Genomic DNA, 21831 nt, shown 5'->3' with positions numbered 1-21831 from the left:
CCTGCCTCACTTTTTCATTGCCTAACCATACCATTTACTCTTACCTGTAGAGTAAATGTTAATGAGTAGAATGGAGTTCAGCTTATTTGTCCGGCCCTCCACAACTGTCCATGTTTCTCATGTGGCCCCTAGGGAAAATTAAATGCCCACCCCTGCTCTATATCGTTGAAACGAGGGAGTTAGAAAAAAATTCACCCCCCACAGAGTTGTCATGAAGAAAGAACCTCGCGTTTGAGACTAAAACCAATTTTTGAACCAGGCTGTAAACAGGTTTAAGATAAAGATTGGTTTTCTTCATCACTGTGGTCGGAAATGGGCTTTAACAGAGAAGCATGCACAATGTTCAAAAGAAACCAGGAATGCGAGTGTATGTTGAGCACGTTGTATCCCTTTGCAAGCAGCACATACAGAGTGGGGGTCGACCTCAGTGATATTGAAACCATGTCCAGGTCTTACCCTTTTCCATTGCAGGCTCCAGGGCTGAAAGTGGTTCTGTTTTATAACCAGAAGCAGTGATCTGCCAGACACATTTTCACATGGAACAGCAGAACATCTATGTGGTATGAACCTGAAAACTTGCTGTACAATTGCTGTATGTTGTGCAACACATAGCTAAAAGGGGATAGGAACGCTGGTGTTGAACCTGTTCCCAGTTCAGCTCAAGAAGATCTCACATACAGCTATTATTGCTAATGAAAGCAGCTTTAAATGCATTTGTTGTCTCAGTTTGAGGACTTTATATACTCGGTTATTTTAAATGTTGAAGTATTTTCACACTGAGAATGGCAACATGAGATGCACTACACCTGTCTGGATGGTGAACTCAGAACAGTCAAAAAGCTCACTATAAAAAAAACTAGCTTTCTCATCCTCAACAGCTGCCAATTTTAACTTTTGGGAAATTTTAGAAGAGGAAACCGTTGTTTTACACAGTGCTTCAATTTCCACATGGCGTGAAACAGGATACAAATGAGTTTCATCGGCACACTGTCTACACTACTTGATAACAGTGTGCTGGTTTCTTCTTCACATGTCTGCTCTGCTTATGCGCCGGGCAGCCACAGTTCTTGTTTAAATAAAGACCATTCACAAATGTATCTTTGTATTAAGACATTTTATAAAAATTAAAAATCAACAGTTTGTAATAAAGTACCTTTGGAGTTAACTATAAAAAGTTTTGACATTGCAATATAATAAAGTTGTCTATTGAACAGATACTTACCAATGATTTTTAAAAAGCATTTATTGATAACTCATGACCACAGTTAGCTGGCTACCTGGATTTTGCTTTGATTATATATAATTTCATTCCTCAAACAGAAAAACAAAACTGACATGTAATTGTACAAAATTTAAAGTACCATAAATTGCCAAATTTACACATGTTACCAGTGCAACTACAAGCATGTGTGTGTGTCCAGTTTCACCCAGCATAAAGGCAGGCTAATGCATCTAAATCCATATTTAGACTGAACATGTGCCTCCGGAACATAGTGAACAGAGAATAAACAAAGCAGATTTTGTCTTTAGCCTAGAGGTCAAACAGGGATCTAAAAGACAGAGCTAAACCAGTCAAAATGGGGAACTCCTGTACAAAGCAAATCAAAAACAACATCCCCTGGCTTTGAGCGGTGGCTGTTAACTGCTGATGGGACTGCACTGTAAGGTAAACCACAATCCCCAAAAAGAAAAAACAACATTCAAGAGCCTACTGATGTCTGTCTGAGAGTAGTTTTCCTGGGATGCATTCTTATCAGTCCATGTGTCGATCAAACTAACATTCACGCAGCCTTACGTGCATCCACCTTAACATATAGTTTTTTCTTTGGTACATTTACATCATATCATCCTCTCCTCCGCCATACATGTCTGCCAGTTTCTTGAAGCGGGGTCCCCATTCGTTCAGGCAGTTGTAGTCCTGGTCTCCGCTGCTCGACGAGTTCAGTGAGGAGAGGCTTCCTGCATCAGAGCCACCGCCCTCATAGTCGAAAACCAGCAGGGAATCATAGGGGGGCGCTGTGGGGTCATTGTCTGCTGCCTTCAAATTCTGAGACGGGAGCAGGGGATAAACAGTAGATTTTCGCTCAATATAATTCAACTTTAATATACAAACACTGCAGAATATAGTGGGTGAGATGATACAAGTATTCATCCATCATCTTGTGCTGACCAGAATAAATTGTTCATCACTGACAGTTTGGAAAATGCTCCTGAGGGAAATTATGAATTATGATTTCATTCTATCAAAGCAGTAATAATCAACCTATATAAGATGTTATGAATATGTTTGGAGAAGCTTTGACTCACATCATCAATGAAGTTGCCAATTTCCTCTGGGTTGGCAGGGCGAGGCCGGTACTGAGGAGCCGGCATGAAGTTTGGCATCACGTCGTTCCTGAACACATCTGGCCGGTTGTCCAGACCACGGTGGAGAACACTCAGGTCATAGTCCTGACAGAAAATACATGTCAGGGTTTCGCTTTGATTTTATCATAGAAGGGACTCACTTAAATTATTTCCAAGCCTTCATCGCTGCTGCATTGATTTGCTGGTTAAAAGTGTATCCTTACCTATTGATGTGCTACTTTGATTATTTAAAGAACCACGTGACCAGAGACTGATTAAGAAATTAGACCAAACCTGCTTCTTTATTTACCTGATCGTCCTCTCCACCTCCCTCCTCATCATAGTAATATATGTTGTCTCTGATATCATCGTCCTGCAGGAGAGGCTCCTTCTTTTCTCCTCCTCTCCGTCTCGCAAACAGCAGTAGTAGCAGCACAAGCACTGAACAAAGAGCACAGAGGTTAATTCAACACACCCACATGATTAGGTCACCAGGTGTTAGCTGAGAAAGAAAAGTGAAGGCAAAGTGATTAGAGCACCATGGTCACTACTTGACCAACCATTTAAAAAGGACATGTTGTATACTTTTCATATCGCTTCAAATCACAACAAATGTGGATTACTCAATCACCTTGAATTCTTCCCAACCAATGCATATTTTCAACAGCTTTGTCCATTAATGGAGGCTGTCAGGTCAGTATATAACAAATGTTCTGATGGCCAAATTAAGAGCAAACATTGCATGAATTTTATTCTGATTCATAGAATGCAGCAGTTTTCAGATTACTGAAACAGTCAAAGCTTCTCCTGCTGCCTGTGTCATACAGAACAAATGGTCACAACATCACCAGAAACACACGGCCGCAGGTTGAGATTCAAAGCTTTTCTTTGAGTTACATCCTAAAGTTCTCACCTACAGTCCATAGAATTTTTATATACATCTTTTCAAATTGAACTAGAATCAGAGACTCACTGAGCAACAACAGGATGCCTCCCAGTATTCCAAGAATCATGGGCAGGCTGCTCCCACCAGCAATTCGCCCTGAACAGGACACAATTTTTCCTGTGCAGTCACACACTGTGGCCTGGACGGTGTTGTCCTGTTCCATGCCATCGTTGTCTCTAAGCCTCAGGACCACAATGTATTCTCCACTTTCCAGCTCAGTGTTTAAAGTAAGTACGATACCCGTTTCTGCAACAAAGAAGATATGAGAAGAAAGTACAGTTTATAACCCCTGCATTATTCCATTTCAATATATATATATATATATATATATATATATATATATATATATATATATATATATATATATATATACACACACACACACACACATATATATCTCTCAGGAATCTTTAATTTAATCTAATTCCAGATTAATATCCAAAGCAGCGCTCATTTTTATCCCACCAATTGCTTTATGCTACTCATTGACCATAACATACATGCTACATTGTTAATAGTATATGAGGTCTTCTCTGGAATTTCTCATGCTCAGAATAACCTCCTCAGTCGACTTTGATCAAAATGTAAAACAACAAGCCTGTATCAGTGCACATACTGGAATCATTCATCCGAGCGGTCCAGTTGTTCTTGGACATGCCCTGTAAAGAGACACTGTATGGAGCAGCAAAGCCAGGTCCATCTTTATCTGTTACTGAAAGCAGCTGAGGAGCCGATTCCTTGTAACACACCTGAGGAAACACAAAATGTCATATTGAAACATTTGAATTTGCTGATCAATTTAATGCACACCAGTTATGTTTGACTGCTTTCAGAACAGTGACATTTCGTTATTTCTTTTATATCAATAGAGGCCCTCCAGACAACTTAACTCCTCCATGTTAAGTTACATCAGCATTAAAAGTGCTCAAACACATGACAACTGTTCAGCATCTGGGAAATGAAACGCACCTTTATTGTACGTTCTTCAATTATGGGTGCATTGTCATTAACGTCTTCAAGCTGTATAATCAGAGTACCAGTTCCTGTGGCCGGGACTTCATCTGGTGAGAACAAAAACACAAGGTGAGCAGAATAAAATGTATACTCAAGTCTACAGTTAGACAACTTCTTCTGAAGTGATTATCAGGCTTAATGTCACACCTACCATTGTCGTATGCACCAATGAGTGCTGTGTATTTGCTGTCCTTGACAAAGTGTGACTCTCTGTCCATGATCCCTTTCACCTTAATCAGGCCTGTGTCCTTGGCCACGTTCAGCCAGCCTGCAGGGTCGCTGATTATTTTATACCTGGACAGTCAGAGAAATGATGTGAGGTCAATGCAAACAAGCTTATCACAAAAACAAGCTTCACAATGGGACATTCAAATAACTTGTCAATTAAACAAGATTCAATTCATCACAGTATAGGAGAGTCCTGCGTGTACATCACGTAAAGATGATGTACTTGATATCAACAGCCACTAGATGGAAGAAGCCTGAAAAGGAACTCTGTCAGACATGCGAGTGTCACAGATGTGAACTGGGAGTGTGGGACAATCATCTAATTTATTTGATACATGATGAGATGTACATGAGTGTTTTCTACAGGTCATGCTGTAATTGCTGTACACCAGTATGGAGTCAAGGGCTGCAACCAACAACTATTTTGATAATCGATTAATCTGGCAATTGTTTTTTGATTAAGCGATTATTTATCAGATAAGACAAAGCTACATACCATCTTTTCTAGCAGTTTATTTAGAAAAACTAATTGCACATCTTCTTGTGCAATTATCTTTACATAGGCATTAGGATGTCTGCAATCAAATTATGAATATAATTCCACTTTCAGATGTCTACAATTTAATTCTTAATAGTCATAAGTTAATTAATAATAAGATTGTATCTTTTCTTGACGAGTGCTGCCTTCTCTCTCCCCTCGATGAACCGGGAGAGCATCAGTCGTTTAAAGTGTGAGAATATTTTACATGAAAGACAAAAAGAAAACTTTCACATGACACAGCAGCATATCACTGTGGTATGATTCTTTAAGCTATTTACGATCCCCTGGTAAACCAAGAAAAAAAAAGTCATCTTCAGCTCCAACATGGTCTCTCCTGATGTTCATACCACAGATATTTTGCTGCTGTGCCATAAAAGATCAGCTTTGGAGCTAACAGTCTTCTTTGAAGGCATTCATGTAAATTGTTTCAACACTTTTGACAATTTGGAAAGTACACTTGTCTCTACTGTATTGTTAGCAGTGTTTGTCTCTGCACTTTTCAAAAGCTTAGTCCAGAAAAGAAACAGCGTTGTCACATGAGCTACACAAGGCAGTGCTGCCCCCACCTGCGGAAACATTGCTGCAGTGTGTGCAAATTAGTTGCCAACTATTTTTATGATTGATTATATAAATTAGTTGTTGCAGCCTTAATCCTGTCTGTGAGTGTTACAAATCACTGTGCTGTCTTTTAGTGCCTTACTCTCTTAAATACAAATCTGTTTCTCGAGCTGGACTTCTCACATCGTATATTTCCCTCCAACATGAAACTAGTTGGAACAGCGTTTTAAACTCTACTGTCTTATTTTCTGCAACAGGGATTAATGTGTTTTGATAAATGTTCAAAGTAACATGATGTAATTTGCATCAGCTTTCTCTTACATGACTGTCTGTTTGCGTGCAATGTCCGGGTCAGAAGCAATGTACTGCACCACGTCACTGTCAACAGGAAGGTTCTCCCGTTTGGACACAAACTTTTCAACTGGTTCAAAGACTGGAGCTTCGTTGACATCCTGCACGTTCACCACCACTGTGGCTGTGGCAGTAGGCAGTGGAGTAGCAAATGGGATGTCATTCTCCACTGCAACCAACAGAGTGTGCTTGCGGAGCATTTCAAAGTCAAGACCCTGGTTGGATGGAGGAAACAGTACATTGATTTATCAGATAACGATGTTACATCTTGTTCTGCTGTACAACACAATCTTGTTCTAAAAGAGTAAGCCACTTGAACACTGCTACTTCATTACAGCAACAGGTCACAGAAGAGAACATGTATATTTAAATGCTTTTTGATGCTTTTTTAACGACTACTCAAAGGCTTTATACTATAAAATCATACAAATTCATCAAATTCTCCCACATTCATTTAGTGCGTCTTCATGCAAACTAGCTACACACTATCACATAGCATTCACACTCCATCAGGGTAATTTAGGGTAGAGTGTCTCCCCCCAAAGAGGCATGCATACTGGAGGAGCCAGGGATCAACCCAACCGTGATCCACACTGAGCATAAAGACTCAACAGAATTTCTATGGAAAGTTTCTATAATCTTGTGGAGTTGAGGGAGGAACTACCTAGTATAGGTGTAGTTTTCCGAATAAAAATGTTCACTGATATCTCTAATCTTTGATATTGTGGCTTGTTTGAGAATTCATGCATTTGGTCCTACCTTGGCAGTAGTAATGATCCCTTCCTGTTTGTTACTTCCTGTTGCGATTGTGAACAGGCCTCCAGGATCACCATCAACAATCTTGAATTTGGCGTTCCAGGCTGGTGAATGTGGCTCATCACCATCTGTTACTGCCATCGTAATGACCAGAGCGTCCACTCTATTTTCTGGTACCGTTGCATCATACTGTGAGAAAGCAAGGGATATGTGGACAAAAGTATAGTTCCCTGACATAAAAGTTTATTTCTTAAAGATACCCTCCTACATCAATATCTGAATTTCAGTTTGATTTGTTGTCACATGTGAAAAGTGTAAATGACAAATAATTACTATCCAATCATGTCGTAGACATTCAGAACCTAAACTGAAATCCGATAAAATGAAAAACAATAATTGTTTGTTGCTCATCACTCAAAATGATTATGATCAGCTCTGTTCTCCTGTGATTGTAAAGATTGTTGTACTTGTACGACATGTCTGCATGATGGCTGCAGATTTTCTAATCATTTTGATAACACTGTACTGTATTTCAGACAGAAGTCAAAAGAAAAAGAGCACACTGCTTGGTGACAAGTGGACATCCTTGCAGAGCTGTGATTGAACGGTTTGTATGTTTTACTTACAGTGGACTGAGTGAAAGCTGGAGGGTTGTCATTGCTGTCTGATACAGTGATGATTACTTTTGCAGTTACAGTCAACCCTTCTCCCTCCATGTCTGCTGCCTCTATCACCAGAGTGTGCTTTGGGTGTTTCTGTTGTGGAGACATACAATTAATGTAACTCATCAAATGGACATTTAAAAAACTCTGCTATCACTCTCTGATCATAAGACACTAAATCTATACCAGGCCTCACATAGTGATGAAAAGGTAATACTAATCTCATTGCTGTGTCCATTGTCCAAATACCTGCAAAACAGACTTTGTTTTGTGTTCCACACTTGTTAAACAACTTCTCCTGGAAACCCAGAATCTGTAGTTTCATCAGTGGAATCATATGCGTCTTAAATATTGATTCCCAAATATGGATTCAGTTCATCTTTACAGCCCAATCCGGCAGCCAAAGTGACTACAAGATCAACAGAGGCTTCATAATAATCTAACATATCTAAAATGATGAATGCTAGCACAGTTGAATTAAAATGCTAATACAGTACATTTTAAAATCTTCACCTCTCTGTCTAGCCCACGGGCATTGACTCTGATTGCTCCAGTGACTGGGTTGATCGCAAACAGTGGGCCACTGGGAAACTCTGGATCCTGGGTCAGAATACGATAACGAACAATCGAATTTGCATTTTCCGGCTCGTCGATATCTGTGGCCACAACCGTTATCACCTCAAATCCTGCAAAAAGGAGATTTCAGAAATGTGAATTTAAGTACAGAGGTGTCACAAAGTGAACAATTTTACATCTTCTATATTATGCAGAATCATTCTTCCCCATTTTTCTGGACTCTACTCAACATCTCAACCCACAAACACTGATCTGCTAATTTTTAACATGTATGCTTAATTTCAAATTATTAATAGGTTACATTCTGGAGATTTTCCATTTGCCACCCTTTTATTCTCCCATTTTAAATATAAAGTACGGCTATAAGAAACCTGAATCAGTGAATAATTGAAGTGAGAAGACCACAAAAATATCAGTGCTGGCACAGAGTGTAACTGCCAGCTCTTCTCTGTTAAATGTAACTTATTTATCCAATCATAAATGAAAGTATCTCACTGTACCTGTTGGTGATGATTCAGGAACTTCTCCCAGAAATGTATCTTGAAAAAAAGCAGGTTTGTTGTCATTCTGGTCTATTACATTCACTACAATATCCATCGGCTCCTCGGCATTTCGTGACCCCTCTGCCTCGGCATGTGCTTGAAACTGCGAACAGACACATTCGTATCATAATACAACACATGTTAAAATAATTCATGTAGATGATTTTATTCAGCGGATGTGAGGTATATTCCAGCCATGAGTTTGACACTCAGTAGGCAATGGAAAATACTACTAGCATACATTTAAAAGAAGAATTTTCAAATGCATTAAGAGGGAGAACATAAGTAACCTTGTTTACAAGACATCTCCAGAAGGGATTTTGATTATTGGTCATTTATGTCAATTTTTTAAGAAAAGTAGTGGATGGGTCAACCCAAATGCAGGTAGGCTTTACTGCCTGTTTACTACTCGATTCCACATAGTGATATGAGTATTCAGAATTGGTTTACCACACATTGTATAAAAGATATAATTTTCAAAAATGGACCAAGTTCCCATTTTTTTCCCCATCAGCCTACAATTAATAACCCATACTGACTTGGTTTCAAAAACAACCTTCCTTTTACAGAAGTATTCAGACCCCGAGTTCAGTACTTTGTAGAGGTTCCTTTAGCAGCAGTTACAGCTTCAAGTCTTCTTGTTTGGTATCTGAGCTTCGAGCCTATACACAGTTTCTATGGGGTTTAAGTCTGGATGACAATGTATAAATGTGTTTAAATGCAACAAACTGTCCGGAATACAGTCCAGCTTTGTCTTGGCAAAATATATAATGATTTTCCACCTCCCTGTCTCAGCCCGCCTTGGTTAGTCAACTTGACTGGACATGCAGCTCTAGAAGAGACCTTTGGTTCCAAACCTCTTCTGTCTCACAACTAATGAGATCCCTATGCTCCTGGGAAGACTCAGCTTTAGAAATGGTTTCATAGCAATATCCTGATCTTAACCTCACCACAAAAGGTCTATAATGAGTTATTGGTTCACTTGTACATGTTCTATTAAGGGCTATTGACTGTAGATGAATGCGCTCTACTGTACTTGGATGTCAGCATAAAATGAAAGTGAAAAGAAATACAATGTTAGACAAAAAGTGTAGATACAAAACTAACATCAAAGAGGCTGCTTACCGTGTACTTGTCCACCTTCTCTCTGTCTAGAGGCTGTGTCAGATACAAACTACCAGTGATCCTGTCCATTGTGAAAAGGCCGTTGGGAGGCTTATCAGCTCCTGGACCAGTGATTCTGTAATATATCGTCTTCACATCATCTTTATTAGAACGGATCTGGTCAAAACAAAACAACAGGTGTCAGTTATACAATTCTCACTGAATGTAACCATAGTTAATACATTGCAAAACCATTTACATTTAGCAAAGAAGAAGCGCTAAGTTTTTGAAGTTTGCTGCTTTAAAATTTCCCGGCTAGAAAAACTAGACTGGCTTGGCTACCATATTCTACATTCTGTTCAAGTAAGTTACCTTGTGATCTCAACCTTGTTAAATCACATCAGCCATGGTGCACCAAAGAACGTTGTTATCATTATTACAAGGAAACATCTATTTTTCTGCAACCATTGTTATTAAAATATTTTTGCATTTGACATTTGATTGTGCAAATTGTTCACCTTACCTGAGATACTTTAAAGGGATAGGGTCCTCTGTGATTTTCAGCAACATTAATGGCAGGAATAACCCAGTCTCTCTTCCTCCTCTTCAATCCAACACCAGACTTGGGGAATTTCAAAACAGGCACCTCTGGGGTGGTTGCATTCTATAAAAATGTGCATACATTTTATGTACTATAGGGTTTATTAGTCTCACAAGTGTCTAGATAGACAATCTCTAAAGAAATCCTGAAATCTTAGAGAAGGCGTCAACATTAGCCGTTACTCTCCAAGGAGTACGCCAGTCCAGGGTGGCCCCCCACAAACCAGTGTGCACTGGAATAAGTTCCTTCCCCAAGTGACTCTGCACCCATACACGGTATAGATACTGGATGTCTATGGTGCTAAACCCAATCACTTCTCCTATCCTCCTCTGCAGATTGATAAGAAACCCACCACTCTGACCAACAACTGATCATATGCTCAGACAAACCAAGTGGAGCATAGGTTGGTTGATATTAAACTTGCTGTGAATTTATCACAGGCAAGAAACGTATTTTCAGTGGAACTCTCAGGCTCTCAGTACAGCCACGACTTCTTAATATGTAAGGGCTGCATTTCTTCCTTGTGCGCAAAAATCTTTCAAATCTGCTATGAAGCATTGTATTGCAAACCTCTAGAGAAGCATAATACTTAGTTTTTTTCCCATTCAAACACAGACAATGTTTTTTAAGGAAACAAGTGTTTGCACGCAAACTAACTTCCATCAAATGCATTTCTTTAAAATCATCTTGTATCACTCAAATTTAGATTATTTATGCCCAAACCGACAGGGCCTCTAATCATACCTCTGTTTTGTTAGCAGAGTCCACTTCATTCAGGTGGTGCTGATTGTTGTGGTGTCTGTTCTCTCCGAGGTGATGCTCAACATTTAGCGGGTTTTTCCCTTGGTGATGCGAATGTGAATGACCATGATGATCTCCCTGGTTTTTCCCTTGGTGATGCCCATGAGTTTTCTGTTGGTGATGCCCATGGGTTCTCTCTGGATGTTGCCCATGGTTTTCCCCTTGGTGATGCACAAGCTGATGCCCGTGGTTATCCCTTTGGTGATGCCCACGGTGAAGTCCATGGTGCACTACCTTGACAGGAACTGTAATTTTTTTACCATGCGAGTTCCAAATATGGATAAAGAAGTCAAGGTGTCCTTCATGAAGAAAAACCTCTCTCGCTACCTGGATGAAAAAAGAAAACATCAGTGAAGGTAGACATACAGGTAACACTTGGATTTAGCATGTCAACTCTGGCCAACTGAACTGCTCTGACATATTGATGATATTCCTCGCCAACATGGCTGGGGTAAATTTAAATGGGATAATAGCAACTGATGTTGATGTTCATCATCTAAATCACAGGACAATATAAAGAAGAAAACGTACACATACTGGGTGTTTAAACAGAGCTGATGTGGTGGATCCTTGAATTCAGTTACATTCTACATTATTTAACTGTCTAAGAGGCTAAACTGTGTTTTTATAATGAAGATCAGATTAACATGCAGGAATTACAGCATTATAATAAAAAAAAAAAAACTCTGCTCACCATCAATATCCCATCTGGATGTACGATGAAACGTCTGTCATTACTGATGATAAGAAATGTTGTGCGGTTTGTGCAGTCATTGAAGCCCACTGGGATTGAACATAGGAAACAATTAGTACATGCAGAGAAATCAATCTTCAAATTCTCAGTACATGACAAAGTATTATTCACTGGATAAAAAACAGACACACATTAAGCTAAATATCAATTGGAAGAGATGGCTTGTCATAAATGGTTCAATTAGGGCTGCATGATGTGTTTTAAATCAAGTAAAAACAACTTGTACAAAAGGGTCATTTCAGTTCATAAAATAAGAGATGATCGCAGACACTTCAGCCTCCTAGAGTCACAACAGTTATATAATCTGTTACATTTTCAGTTAGATCATGTGAACCAGCCACAGTTCGCAGGACTGTCAGAGTGGATTCTGAGGTAGCATATAAAAGAGGGAGAGGCTGAAAAGCCTGTGAGCTCTTGATTTGTATATGGCTGAGAGATGCAAAGCTGTGTTAGTATAGAATTGTTGATTCTAGTTTATTAGGTCCATCACTGCTATCATTAGCTAGACAGCTGTCTGCAGTTATTAGGCTGTCGTCCTGTCAACACAAAAATTGTGGCCTAAAAAGATCTTCATGTGTCAAGATTTCATCATTTAGCATTTGCCAGGAGGAAATGTGAATATCATTTATCCAATAATGTGCAGTTCACAGCATTTTTACATTCATGGACACAACAGTGTTGTTCCAGAGTTTAACAAATTGAATAACATATCAGATTTAAGTTCAACAGAGTAGATTCTAAGTGAATTATGAAACAATTTTTAACAGTTACATTCAGTTACTCTATCACCTCGGTTCCCAAACTGGGGTACATGTACCCCCAGGGGTACGCAAAGCGGTTCAGGGGGTACATGGGGAGAACATTTTATTTGCGTTTTCAAAGTGAAAAAGCCCATTACATTTTCAAACTGAGCTATAAATAATCATGCATTATTTAATAGTCTAAATAGCCAAGTCGCATTGCCAAAAATACTCATGTATACCCATATTCAGCTAAATAATTACACTGCCAATAAAAGTTACAGGTAGGTTAGTGACCGTTAGTAAAAACGAGGGATGGGCATAATTAATCGACAATCGATTAATTGATCCTTAAGAATTTCCTAGATGACATTTTGTCATAGACGTGATTCTGTTGCGTTCACTGCCAACACTGCAAAGCTATACGTCTCCATGAGCGCCTGAGGAGTCCACTGCTCTCTTCAAGTAGGAGGTCTAGCTCCAAAGCTAGCCCCTTCGGACCCAGACAGAGCCGGCTCTGGGTGAGGGGTGACAACCACCGGACTGAGAGGTCGAGAACCGTAAAATCCAGCTAGCTCACAGCGGCTAGCTGCACTCTCATCGGGGCTTAAGAGTACAGCAGCGCATATTTTCAAGTGTAACCAGTGAGCTGTTCCCGTTTAACTGCCACAAGAGTTGTTCACCTTGTAATAAAGATCTATATTTTCACTACATTTTAACAGAGCCTATAAATAGTGCATTTTAATATAAAATATTAACGATTAATCAAAAATCGATCGTTAATTCTCCCGACAATCGATTAGGAACTGACAATCATGATTAACAACTGATTGATAACTGACAATCGATAGATAAACTCAGTTTGATCTAAACTTCCATCCGAGTCCTGAAATCCCTGTAAATTTCAAAGTTTCAAGTGTTATATGCTGTATACGTGCGTCGGGGGGGGGGGGGGGTACGTAGCTGGAGATTGAATGTCTGAAGGGGTACGAGACTGTAAAAAGTTTGGGAACCACTGTCACTATGGAGAAACTGTTGCAAATGGTCAAACTTGTTGAACAGTCCTGCAAATCATAAAAACGTTCACCACTATTAATACAGCTGTGGTTATAGATACACAGACAAGGAATATCACCTAGTTTTACCTAATATGTTCAGATTAATCAGAGGCTGTCCTTTCTGGGCATTGATTGAGTAATGCAGAGGAAGAACAAAAACTTAAGTGTTTTTAGGAGAACTAACTGTTAGATGCTCCTAAATTACATTACTGGTGTACTTAAAAGCCAACATTCTCACACTTCACTCAAGAATGTTGGTGATGTTTGTCCTAATCTGGGCTAAAACAACTTTGAATAGTATCTGTACTGAATTTATACAGATGAGAATCATATATTTATCATTGCATTATGATCAGTAGAAAAGCACACAATATTATTTCATCACTAACACTATACTATCAACATCTTAATCCACCGCTCTGTAATGACCAGTTTATTTGTAAGGCAAGGCATTTAAATCAATGGAAGCAAGTTTGATGTTTTGTAAAAAACCCATGACTGAGGTGGATTCCCCTACTGAAGGTTTAGGCTTCATTCTAAACTGCTTGCGTTTTCTACGTCCACGGTTTCTAATTAGCTTGTATATGTTCTGCTTTGGAGCAGAACACATCTCCAAAGGAGGAGTATGTATGTAACACACAGACTAAAATATGACAGAGGAAAATGTGACATTAAAAGTGTTCTATTCATTTTATTACCGTCGTAGCTTCTCTGCATTGGCTCCAATTCAGAATATAATTCAAGATCCTGCTCCTCACATACAAAGCCCTGAACAATCAAGACCAGGGGTGGGCAAACTTTTTGACTTGTGGGCCACAATGGGTTCTAAATTTGACAAACGGGCCGGGCCAGGACCCGATGGATGAAGTATTTTTGTGAACTAATATAAATTACATGGAAAAATCATTACATGAAAGGATTTGGCCTTTAACAATTTGCAAGGCAATTTAACAAATACTCAGCCAACCTCTGAGCTGTAGCCGCCCGTTCTTGCGTTGACTGCTTGCTAGCGTAGTTAGCATGCTTCGTACCAAAGTGACGGCTGATGTTGTACTCTCGGCATATCAGGCATACAGCCTGATATGCCATGTCATTGGATTTCAGTGACAAAGTATTTTTTTTAAACAGTCGACACTTATTGTCCACTTTCGCTTCCTTGATCCGCTCATTTTACATAAGGGCTTACAGGGCAAAGCAAAAAAGTGAAGGGAGATCATGTGCCCTTTCCAGCCCTAAACACCACACTCCCGGTCAAATTTAATTAGCGGACGCTTTTATCCAAAAGCGTCTTACAATAAGTGCATTCAACCCAGAGGGTACAAACCCAGAACCACAAGAAGCAAGAAAGTACAATTTCTTAAAAAACAAAGCAAAACTACAAAGTGCTATAAGTAAGTGCCATTCAAGTGCTACTAAATTGTTAGTTAAAAACTTACATTGCCCATGTCTGATCAAGACCCTTCCTTTATCAAAGAGCTCCTTACACCATATCATCCAAATATATCACTTTGCTCTCAAAACACAGGCTCTCTTGTGCTTCCTAGACTCTGTAAGAGTACAACAGGAGGTAGTGCCTTCAGCTAACAGTCTCCTCTCCTGTGGAACTGGCTCCCACTCTGGGTTAAGGAAGCAGACACCAGGTGCAGCAATGCTTTCAGTTACTGTTTTTATTATATTCCATGAGGGTCTGAGTACTAAAGGTTGCATGGAATTGAATTAAGGGAAAATTTTTATTTACCCCCTACTAATCTTAAAAGCTCCTGTGGAGCCAGGAGGAGCTTCTCCTCTCTGACAGCCTATAGGAGAAATCTTATAATCCTATGCTTGTTGGGGAGTGAAGCTGTATCAGCCGAAGAGCTGCCACTGTAATCAGAACTGTCTTCCGCGGTTTCAGTTTGTGAAACGCGAAGACAGAACCACACCATGTCTCCCTATAATCCCACACACTTCAACAGCAGCAGGTGCAGCCTGTTGCGTATATGCGTATGTGTCCAATCACACTCCATTTACAACCTTGCGTAATGTGAACCAACAAACAGAAGTGACCAGGAGCTTCAGAGCAATGCATGTTTAGGTCGGAGAGGATCATCCGTTTTACCTTTACAAAAGTACGGTGTAACGTCTCTGTGTTGTCGCCACTTTGGAGCAGATGCCTCGTTCCAAGTTGGAGTCAGGAGGAAATCATCTGGTGGATTGTTTAATCCCTGTGGAGTTTCCCTGGAGCTGCCGTCACCCTCACCTCTCTTTCATTTGAAGTCAAGTCTAACATGTTCTTTAGTGTTCTTCTCTTTGCTGTTACAAATGTTGGAGTTTTAATAAAACACAGAAAGGTTCAAGCTTTTTCTTACACACCCACTTCTAACCCATAAAAAGTCTGACTAATTTTACATTATAGTTTTCTATACAGTAGAGCACTATTATGGTAATCTAAAGGTTACCAGTTTGATTCTGAGTTTTAATTTGTTGATATATTAACAGACAACTTTGAGTAATGCAAGTTGATTTTCTAAACTTAAACCTGCTTTGATTTGAAAAGTTACAATATGTTTAAAGTCATTGATTTAAGTTTATATTATTTTTGTTATAGAACAATTTTACAGGGTGACAATGATATGAACTACGAATATCGCCCAACCCTTGTGTGCACCTCTGACTCAGTTGTTAACACACACAATCATTTATTGACTGTTTTTCCAATTCAAACCATGTAATCTCATCCAGTTCATGGAGAAAATTGTATTTACAGTTGTTGGAATCATATGGGTGCAATTGTCTATATTGAATAAATAGGGTTTTTTTTTAATTCAACTTCGAGCCCTATCATCCAGCCCTTCCTGCAATTTCTCTCTTTGCCTGTACACCACAAACCCTCAGGTAAGCATTCAGCATCACTTACTGTTCTGAGTATGGGAAGGATAATGAAATGAGTTTCTACAGCTAAAACTGTGTTTTTGCAAAAGGTGGAGCCATGCTATTAGTTTCTGTTCGTTTTGGTTGATGGTAATGCAGTACAAAGGTTACCACATGCAATATTGTATTTTGGACACTAGGTGGAGCATAAGTAAAGGAAACGAATATTTAAGCTCCAGGTGATGAGTTGCCGGTTTGTGTGAGCGAAAACACTTTCGGATTGTAAGTGTTACCTGAATGACACATGGGCTTGCAAATGTGTGATTGAACACTGAGAGTAACAGGAAGTCATTCAGTGGTCAGTGCTTATATCAATACTGACTATTGACACACCTAATATGGAGAGAGTCAGTATCTTTCCTGTGCAAAGACTTGCTGTTGAAAATGTATCCCAACATGGTCAAAAATAAAGTATTTTAGATGTATTTGAACAACAACAGATTATGTCCATAGGAGAAAAAAGGTGAAGTATTCTCAATTTAGAAGCACTTTGTTTTTTTTTCCATTATAGTTGTAGTCATGTCATGAACCTGCTAAAAGCCAACAATGTTTACTAAAATGGTAAATGGATTTGTATGTTATGCTTATTAAAATTAATTGTAATAATAATCATAAAGATTTATATAGCCCTTTTTATTCTTGACCCCTCAAAGTGCTTTACACAACAAGTCCCGGACACGTGGACTAGAAAAGCCGAGGATCAAACCAAACCTCAATGTTACAACAAACCTGTCTAGTACATTTCTAGACTAGATTTTTCTGTGAGTGTAAAAAAAGCCATAACATAATACCAAACAGATGATCAAGACCAAGCACTCAATGGACAACATAGTAGTTGAAGAAAGTGTCCCAAATTAGTTCAAAGAGTAAATGTCAGCAGTCAATAATGACCCCTTTGTATCTCTCTCTAGAGTTCACAGCTCTCTCAGTAGACTTGGTTCTCCTGTATGAAGGTGAAGCTCACAGATGTGCTTAACCCCCCCATCTCTTGCCCAATATAAACTGGGATAGGCTCCACTCCCTCAGTGACCCTGCACAGGAGAACAGGCATAGTATTGGTGCTTATTCTCATTTACCCTAACCCTTTACTGCAAGATAATAAACAAGTTGCACCAAGATAAACAGTAGAGTAGAGTAAAAATTCAGTTCACTTCCACAGCTGTATTCCCTTATCTCAGTTGATCTGATAGAAAACACCTAAATTAATGGTTTTTAAAGTGCAAAAAATGATTTAACAAATGGTCAATCTGGAACTGGAAAACTGGAAACCTAGTTCAGGACAGCTCGGGTTTAATAGACAAGCGAAAACAACTAGGAAACACTTTGAGAACATAACAATGCTTTGTTAGGTTCTACATCGTGGAAAACATTCAGGATCTGACAAATAAGCAAAACTAGAGTAGTGCAGGTAACAGTCCGGTGAAAGAACAAAAAATGTGGAGGAACGGACACAAAAACAGCGCTGTTTTACTATGAATATCTGACACCACTCAAAGAGAAAAAGCCTGCAGAACAGGCTTAGGGACATTGTTTTGCCCTGGAAGATAAGAGCATTACAATGGCAAGCAGTGTGAGTCCAAGCTAAGATGTTAGGGTGTTTTGGCTACATGTGAAAACAATGTGAACAGCTAGTCTCCAGGCCATTTGATCCAGAGGAACGAAAAGTTGAGAAAATGTATTTATCACTAATCTGGGTAAAGTTGTTTCAATAGTGAAATTGTTCTTCTTAAAATGTACAGACCAAAAATATAACCCATAGTTAAGGGAAATTATTGTAGGAAATTTTTTTACAGTCAAGTTTAATTCAGGTCTGTGTGCAATAGACAAAGATTGAGAGCAGCTTCCTGGATGGTTCTCACCTCTGCCCAGCCTTGCACCCGGCCCCAGGTGCTTTCTGGTCACTCTGAAGATCAACACATCTGACTTGAATCCAGGTACACATTTTGGCTCCTCTGTGCTCTCTAAGGCCTAGGAAGGAAAACCATTGCGTCAGTTAATCATAATTAAAATGCATGGAAAATGTCTAATCGATCTACAAAAATAAAAATTAAATTAAATGACATTTCATGTGTGGTTGTTGTAATTGTTGGGATAGGTACACAAACTGGAACCACAACGTAATGTCTCATGAGGCTGAAATAAATGTTAAATGAAATTCTAGGTTAACCTGACTTTTTTTATTAATCTACAAGATGTCAAATAAATAGGGAACAGACCAGGTACAAGTTCTGAAGGCCCAAGTTGCCTGCAGTCTATTTTGTCTGAGAAGCAGCTTGAATTTATATAGTAGCGTAAAGCAGATTTTTTTAACGTAGTTACTCGTGTCTAGGTCTATCAATCATTGAAATTCCTCAAACCGGGCCTAAATTTGTGAATGTAAGGACACTATATGTTCGGCAGGAATTTAACCTGCAAGTGACGACATGAGTGGAACAAGGGCGAGGCCGCGCACATCCGCACTCCTGGGAAACGCAACCCGTCTCTGCGTTTACTGCTCCGTCGCGTTCATCTACACATTACTGGTAAATTTGATGTGATTCGTCAACTTTAAAAGTCAGACTGAAAAAAGCCGCACTGGTTAAACCACTATTTGGCCATCTTTCATATTCTCCCACCTTCTACCTCCGTCCTGTAAAACACTCAGCAGAGCGGCGCTAAGTTAACGTAGTGATCAAAGTTAAAGTAGTGATAAAAGTAGAGATTGTACCGACATTAAAAAAACGGATCGCAGCATAAACGAAACAGACATTATCTTTAAGTTATCGATATGATATATAGAAGGCCCACATAGTGTTCTATCAGATGTTAATGAGTAGGGAGAGTGAAACAGGTTTTACACACGGAGCGAATAGGTGCACACTGACAGGAAAGCCACAGCAGGAAAACTCACCTGAAAAGCGACGAATAAAATGCCCACAGCCGCGAGCCAAGCGGTCCCCATCTGCTTATTTGTCCTTTTCTCTCTATTCCTCTCGATGAAAGTCACAAAAAGTGGAAACGAATGCTGGATATATCCCTCAGCGAACAGTCGTCGTGGCTCCTTTGTCTCGCGTCGTGAAGCTAGTTTCAGTAACTGAGTTCAGCTGGACGTGTAGCTGCAGGTACTCTCAGCGTGTGACGTCAGCTCACAGGTGCGCGGCTTCCGTGTTCCTGGTGGGGTCACGCCGCTGAACACACCTCGAGGAGACAGAAACCGGTAGTATCGGTCTCACTGGCTGCTGTAGCACATCCACAGCGCACACACACACACACACACACACACACGTGAATGTATTGACCATCAACAAGCGGTGAGCTGCATCTCAGCTGAGTGGTGCTTCAACTTTCTCATTTCCTCCTCTGACAATCATCAGTCAGCCCCCTGTAAGAGACACGCTCTCTCGCTCGCTCTCTCTCGCTCTCTCTCGCTGAACCCGTTTTTGGTGTAAGTGAGGCAATTTGAAACATAGTGATCAACAACAACTCTAGCATAATATGGTCCTATACTTGAGGACTGCTGACAGGAACTAGTTTTCACTGGACACTTATTGTTGCGAAACCATCCCTAAAAGCATTGATAAAGTCATCAGCCTCTAACGACCAGACAAGCGCAAGTTTTACGTTCTTCATTTTCGTGCAGCTAAATGAGATCCATGATTTTTCAAAACTGAAAGTCAGGACAGATTTCAGAATATGGTTTGCACAGTGGACACTTTAGTGATTGGCCCCACGACTCGCCCAAGAAGGGGGGGGGGGGGGGGGGCGACAGAGAAAACATTCGTCAGGATAAGCGAATGAAGCTGATTCAATGTCATTATAGGGGCTAATAGTAAAGTCAGGATGTATCTGTGCAACTTTCTATTTTTTTAAGGGTGTCAGTGAGGTGGTCAACATCTCATGTCCTGATCGTTAAAAATACACAGAGCCTAAGTTATTAACTCTTTCCGTGAAGTGCTCATTGAAATCTTTACAGTACTTCTTTCAACCGTCTTTTCCATCCACTGATAGTGTGGACATCGGCTGACTGAAAGATTAGTAGGTTAATGGCATGCACTATGACCCAGTATGTAATCAGAGTGTCTAAGGGACTGCTGAAACCCCACCTCACCACACCTGTTGGGCTCAGAACTGAAGGTGGCTCCTATTAAAGATCACATTTGTGGCTGATTTAATGTATCTGGGTTAGAGAGATACAAAAAATACTTTTGTATTATTATGCTTATATTATTATCACAATTATTATTATTATTTATTATTATACTTATTCCTAGTCCCCAGCATTGTTTGAATTTCCATTTCAGAAATAAGAGATGTATTCTGTGCATCTATATGCATATATATCCAGAAAAGCTCAACATATTTTTTGACTTTTTTAGATATTTGTATCTCATCTGACCAAGTCTTTAATTCCAAAAAGTTTTAAGAAATCATTACAACTTTAGTTTGCAGACAAAATATATATGACAATAACAACACCCTGACCAACTTATATAAGTTTACAGAATGAGTTTTCATGGTTCCTGAAGATACGTCTTGGACAACTGACAGAAGGGCACAAGGTCTTTTTTCTCTGAAACCACATGCTGTTGTTAACAAACATTTTGTTTAATACTGAAGTAGCTTCTTATCAGTCTTTTTACTTTATCGGATGGCTCTAGCTACATTTATGATGCTGATATAATTCTAGCTCTGTTAGCTGCCCTTACAGCAGGGAACTCCATTAGCTTCTGTGAGAGTAACTTGTTTTTCATGATGCCTTCATACGGGTATCACATCATCTTTGACATCATAGGCAACAGTTTAAATTTCTCCTCAAGAGGGGCAAGTTATTAACATACATGAATAGAATAGAATTTCTTTGTTTTGAAATGATAATTTCTCATGACTCAATATTCTGATCAAGCCCAGAATGCTCCACAGACAGGACTCTCTATCTTTTCTATAATTTGGGATTGTTTTTAACAAACCTTTAGGGATGTTGGTAATGTGTCACTGAGGAGGTTTGTTCAACACTCAGTCTCAGTTGTGCATTGAGATTAACACTATAACATTAGCATGGCGTTATGAAAAATGTTAGCATCTTGTTGAATCAGGTAACTACATATCCTTTGTCCTGTTTCAACCCTATGGCCAGTTGTTAACATGTTCAACACTATAGAGAGAATATATAAATTGACTTAACTTTTCGTCATTCAACAGTTATGTCCTCTTGTGAGCAAATTCACTCCTGATTTTGTTTATTGGAATAATTAAAAATGTTAAGCCTTCAAGCCTAATGTAGAGCTGAGGGAAACGGCTCCCACTGTTTGTAGTTAATCATGCTTTTGTGAAAACCATCATGTTGGTTTATTATATAAGCTCATG

General features: G+C 39.4%; 1 protein-coding gene across 1 annotated transcript; it reads right to left on the bottom strand.

The window, feature by feature from the left end:
- Positions 1–1097: 1097 nt before the first annotated feature.
- Positions 1098–19739, bottom strand: cdh1 (cadherin 1, type 1, E-cadherin (epithelial)). Its single transcript, XM_053436179.1, has 18 exons — positions 19379–19739; positions 18348–18456; positions 11721–11809; positions 10970–11353; positions 10148–10288; positions 9646–9801; positions 8479–8623; positions 7916–8088; positions 7367–7495; positions 6744–6929; positions 5955–6199; positions 4458–4600; positions 4262–4353; positions 3909–4041; positions 3320–3538; positions 2657–2787; positions 2308–2451; positions 1098–2047 (listed from the first exon to the last, which is right to left on the bottom strand). The coding sequence occupies exons 1-18, from the start codon at positions 19427–19429 to the stop codon at positions 1835–1837; spliced, it is 2883 nt and encodes a 960-aa protein (XP_053292154.1). The 5' UTR covers positions 19430–19739; the 3' UTR covers positions 1098–1834.
- Between the last annotated feature and the right edge of the window lie 2092 nt (positions 19740–21831).

The sequence above is a fragment of the Pleuronectes platessa genome, chromosome 12 (assembly GCF_947347685.1).
Source record: "Pleuronectes platessa chromosome 12, fPlePla1.1, whole genome shotgun sequence".
NCBI classification, from domain to species: domain Eukaryota; kingdom Metazoa; phylum Chordata; class Actinopteri; order Pleuronectiformes; family Pleuronectidae; genus Pleuronectes; species Pleuronectes platessa.
This window is presented reverse-complemented; position numbering and strand designations above follow the sequence as displayed.

Bases quoted from the DNA above. Each gene is read 5' to 3' on its own strand.
- cdh1 (XM_053436179.1), bottom strand. From the start codon at position 19,429: ATGGGGACCGCTTGGCTCGCGGCTGTGGGCATTTTATTCGTCGCTTTT. The intron at 11,354-11,720 runs GTGAGCAGAGTT...TTTTTCATCCAG, and splicing joins ATCCAGATGGGATATTGATG to GTAGCGAGAGAGGTTTTTCT. The intron at 4,354-4,457 runs GTAGGTGTGACA...TGTTCTCACCAG, and splicing joins CATTGGTGCATACGACAATG to ATGAAGTCCCGGCCACAGGA.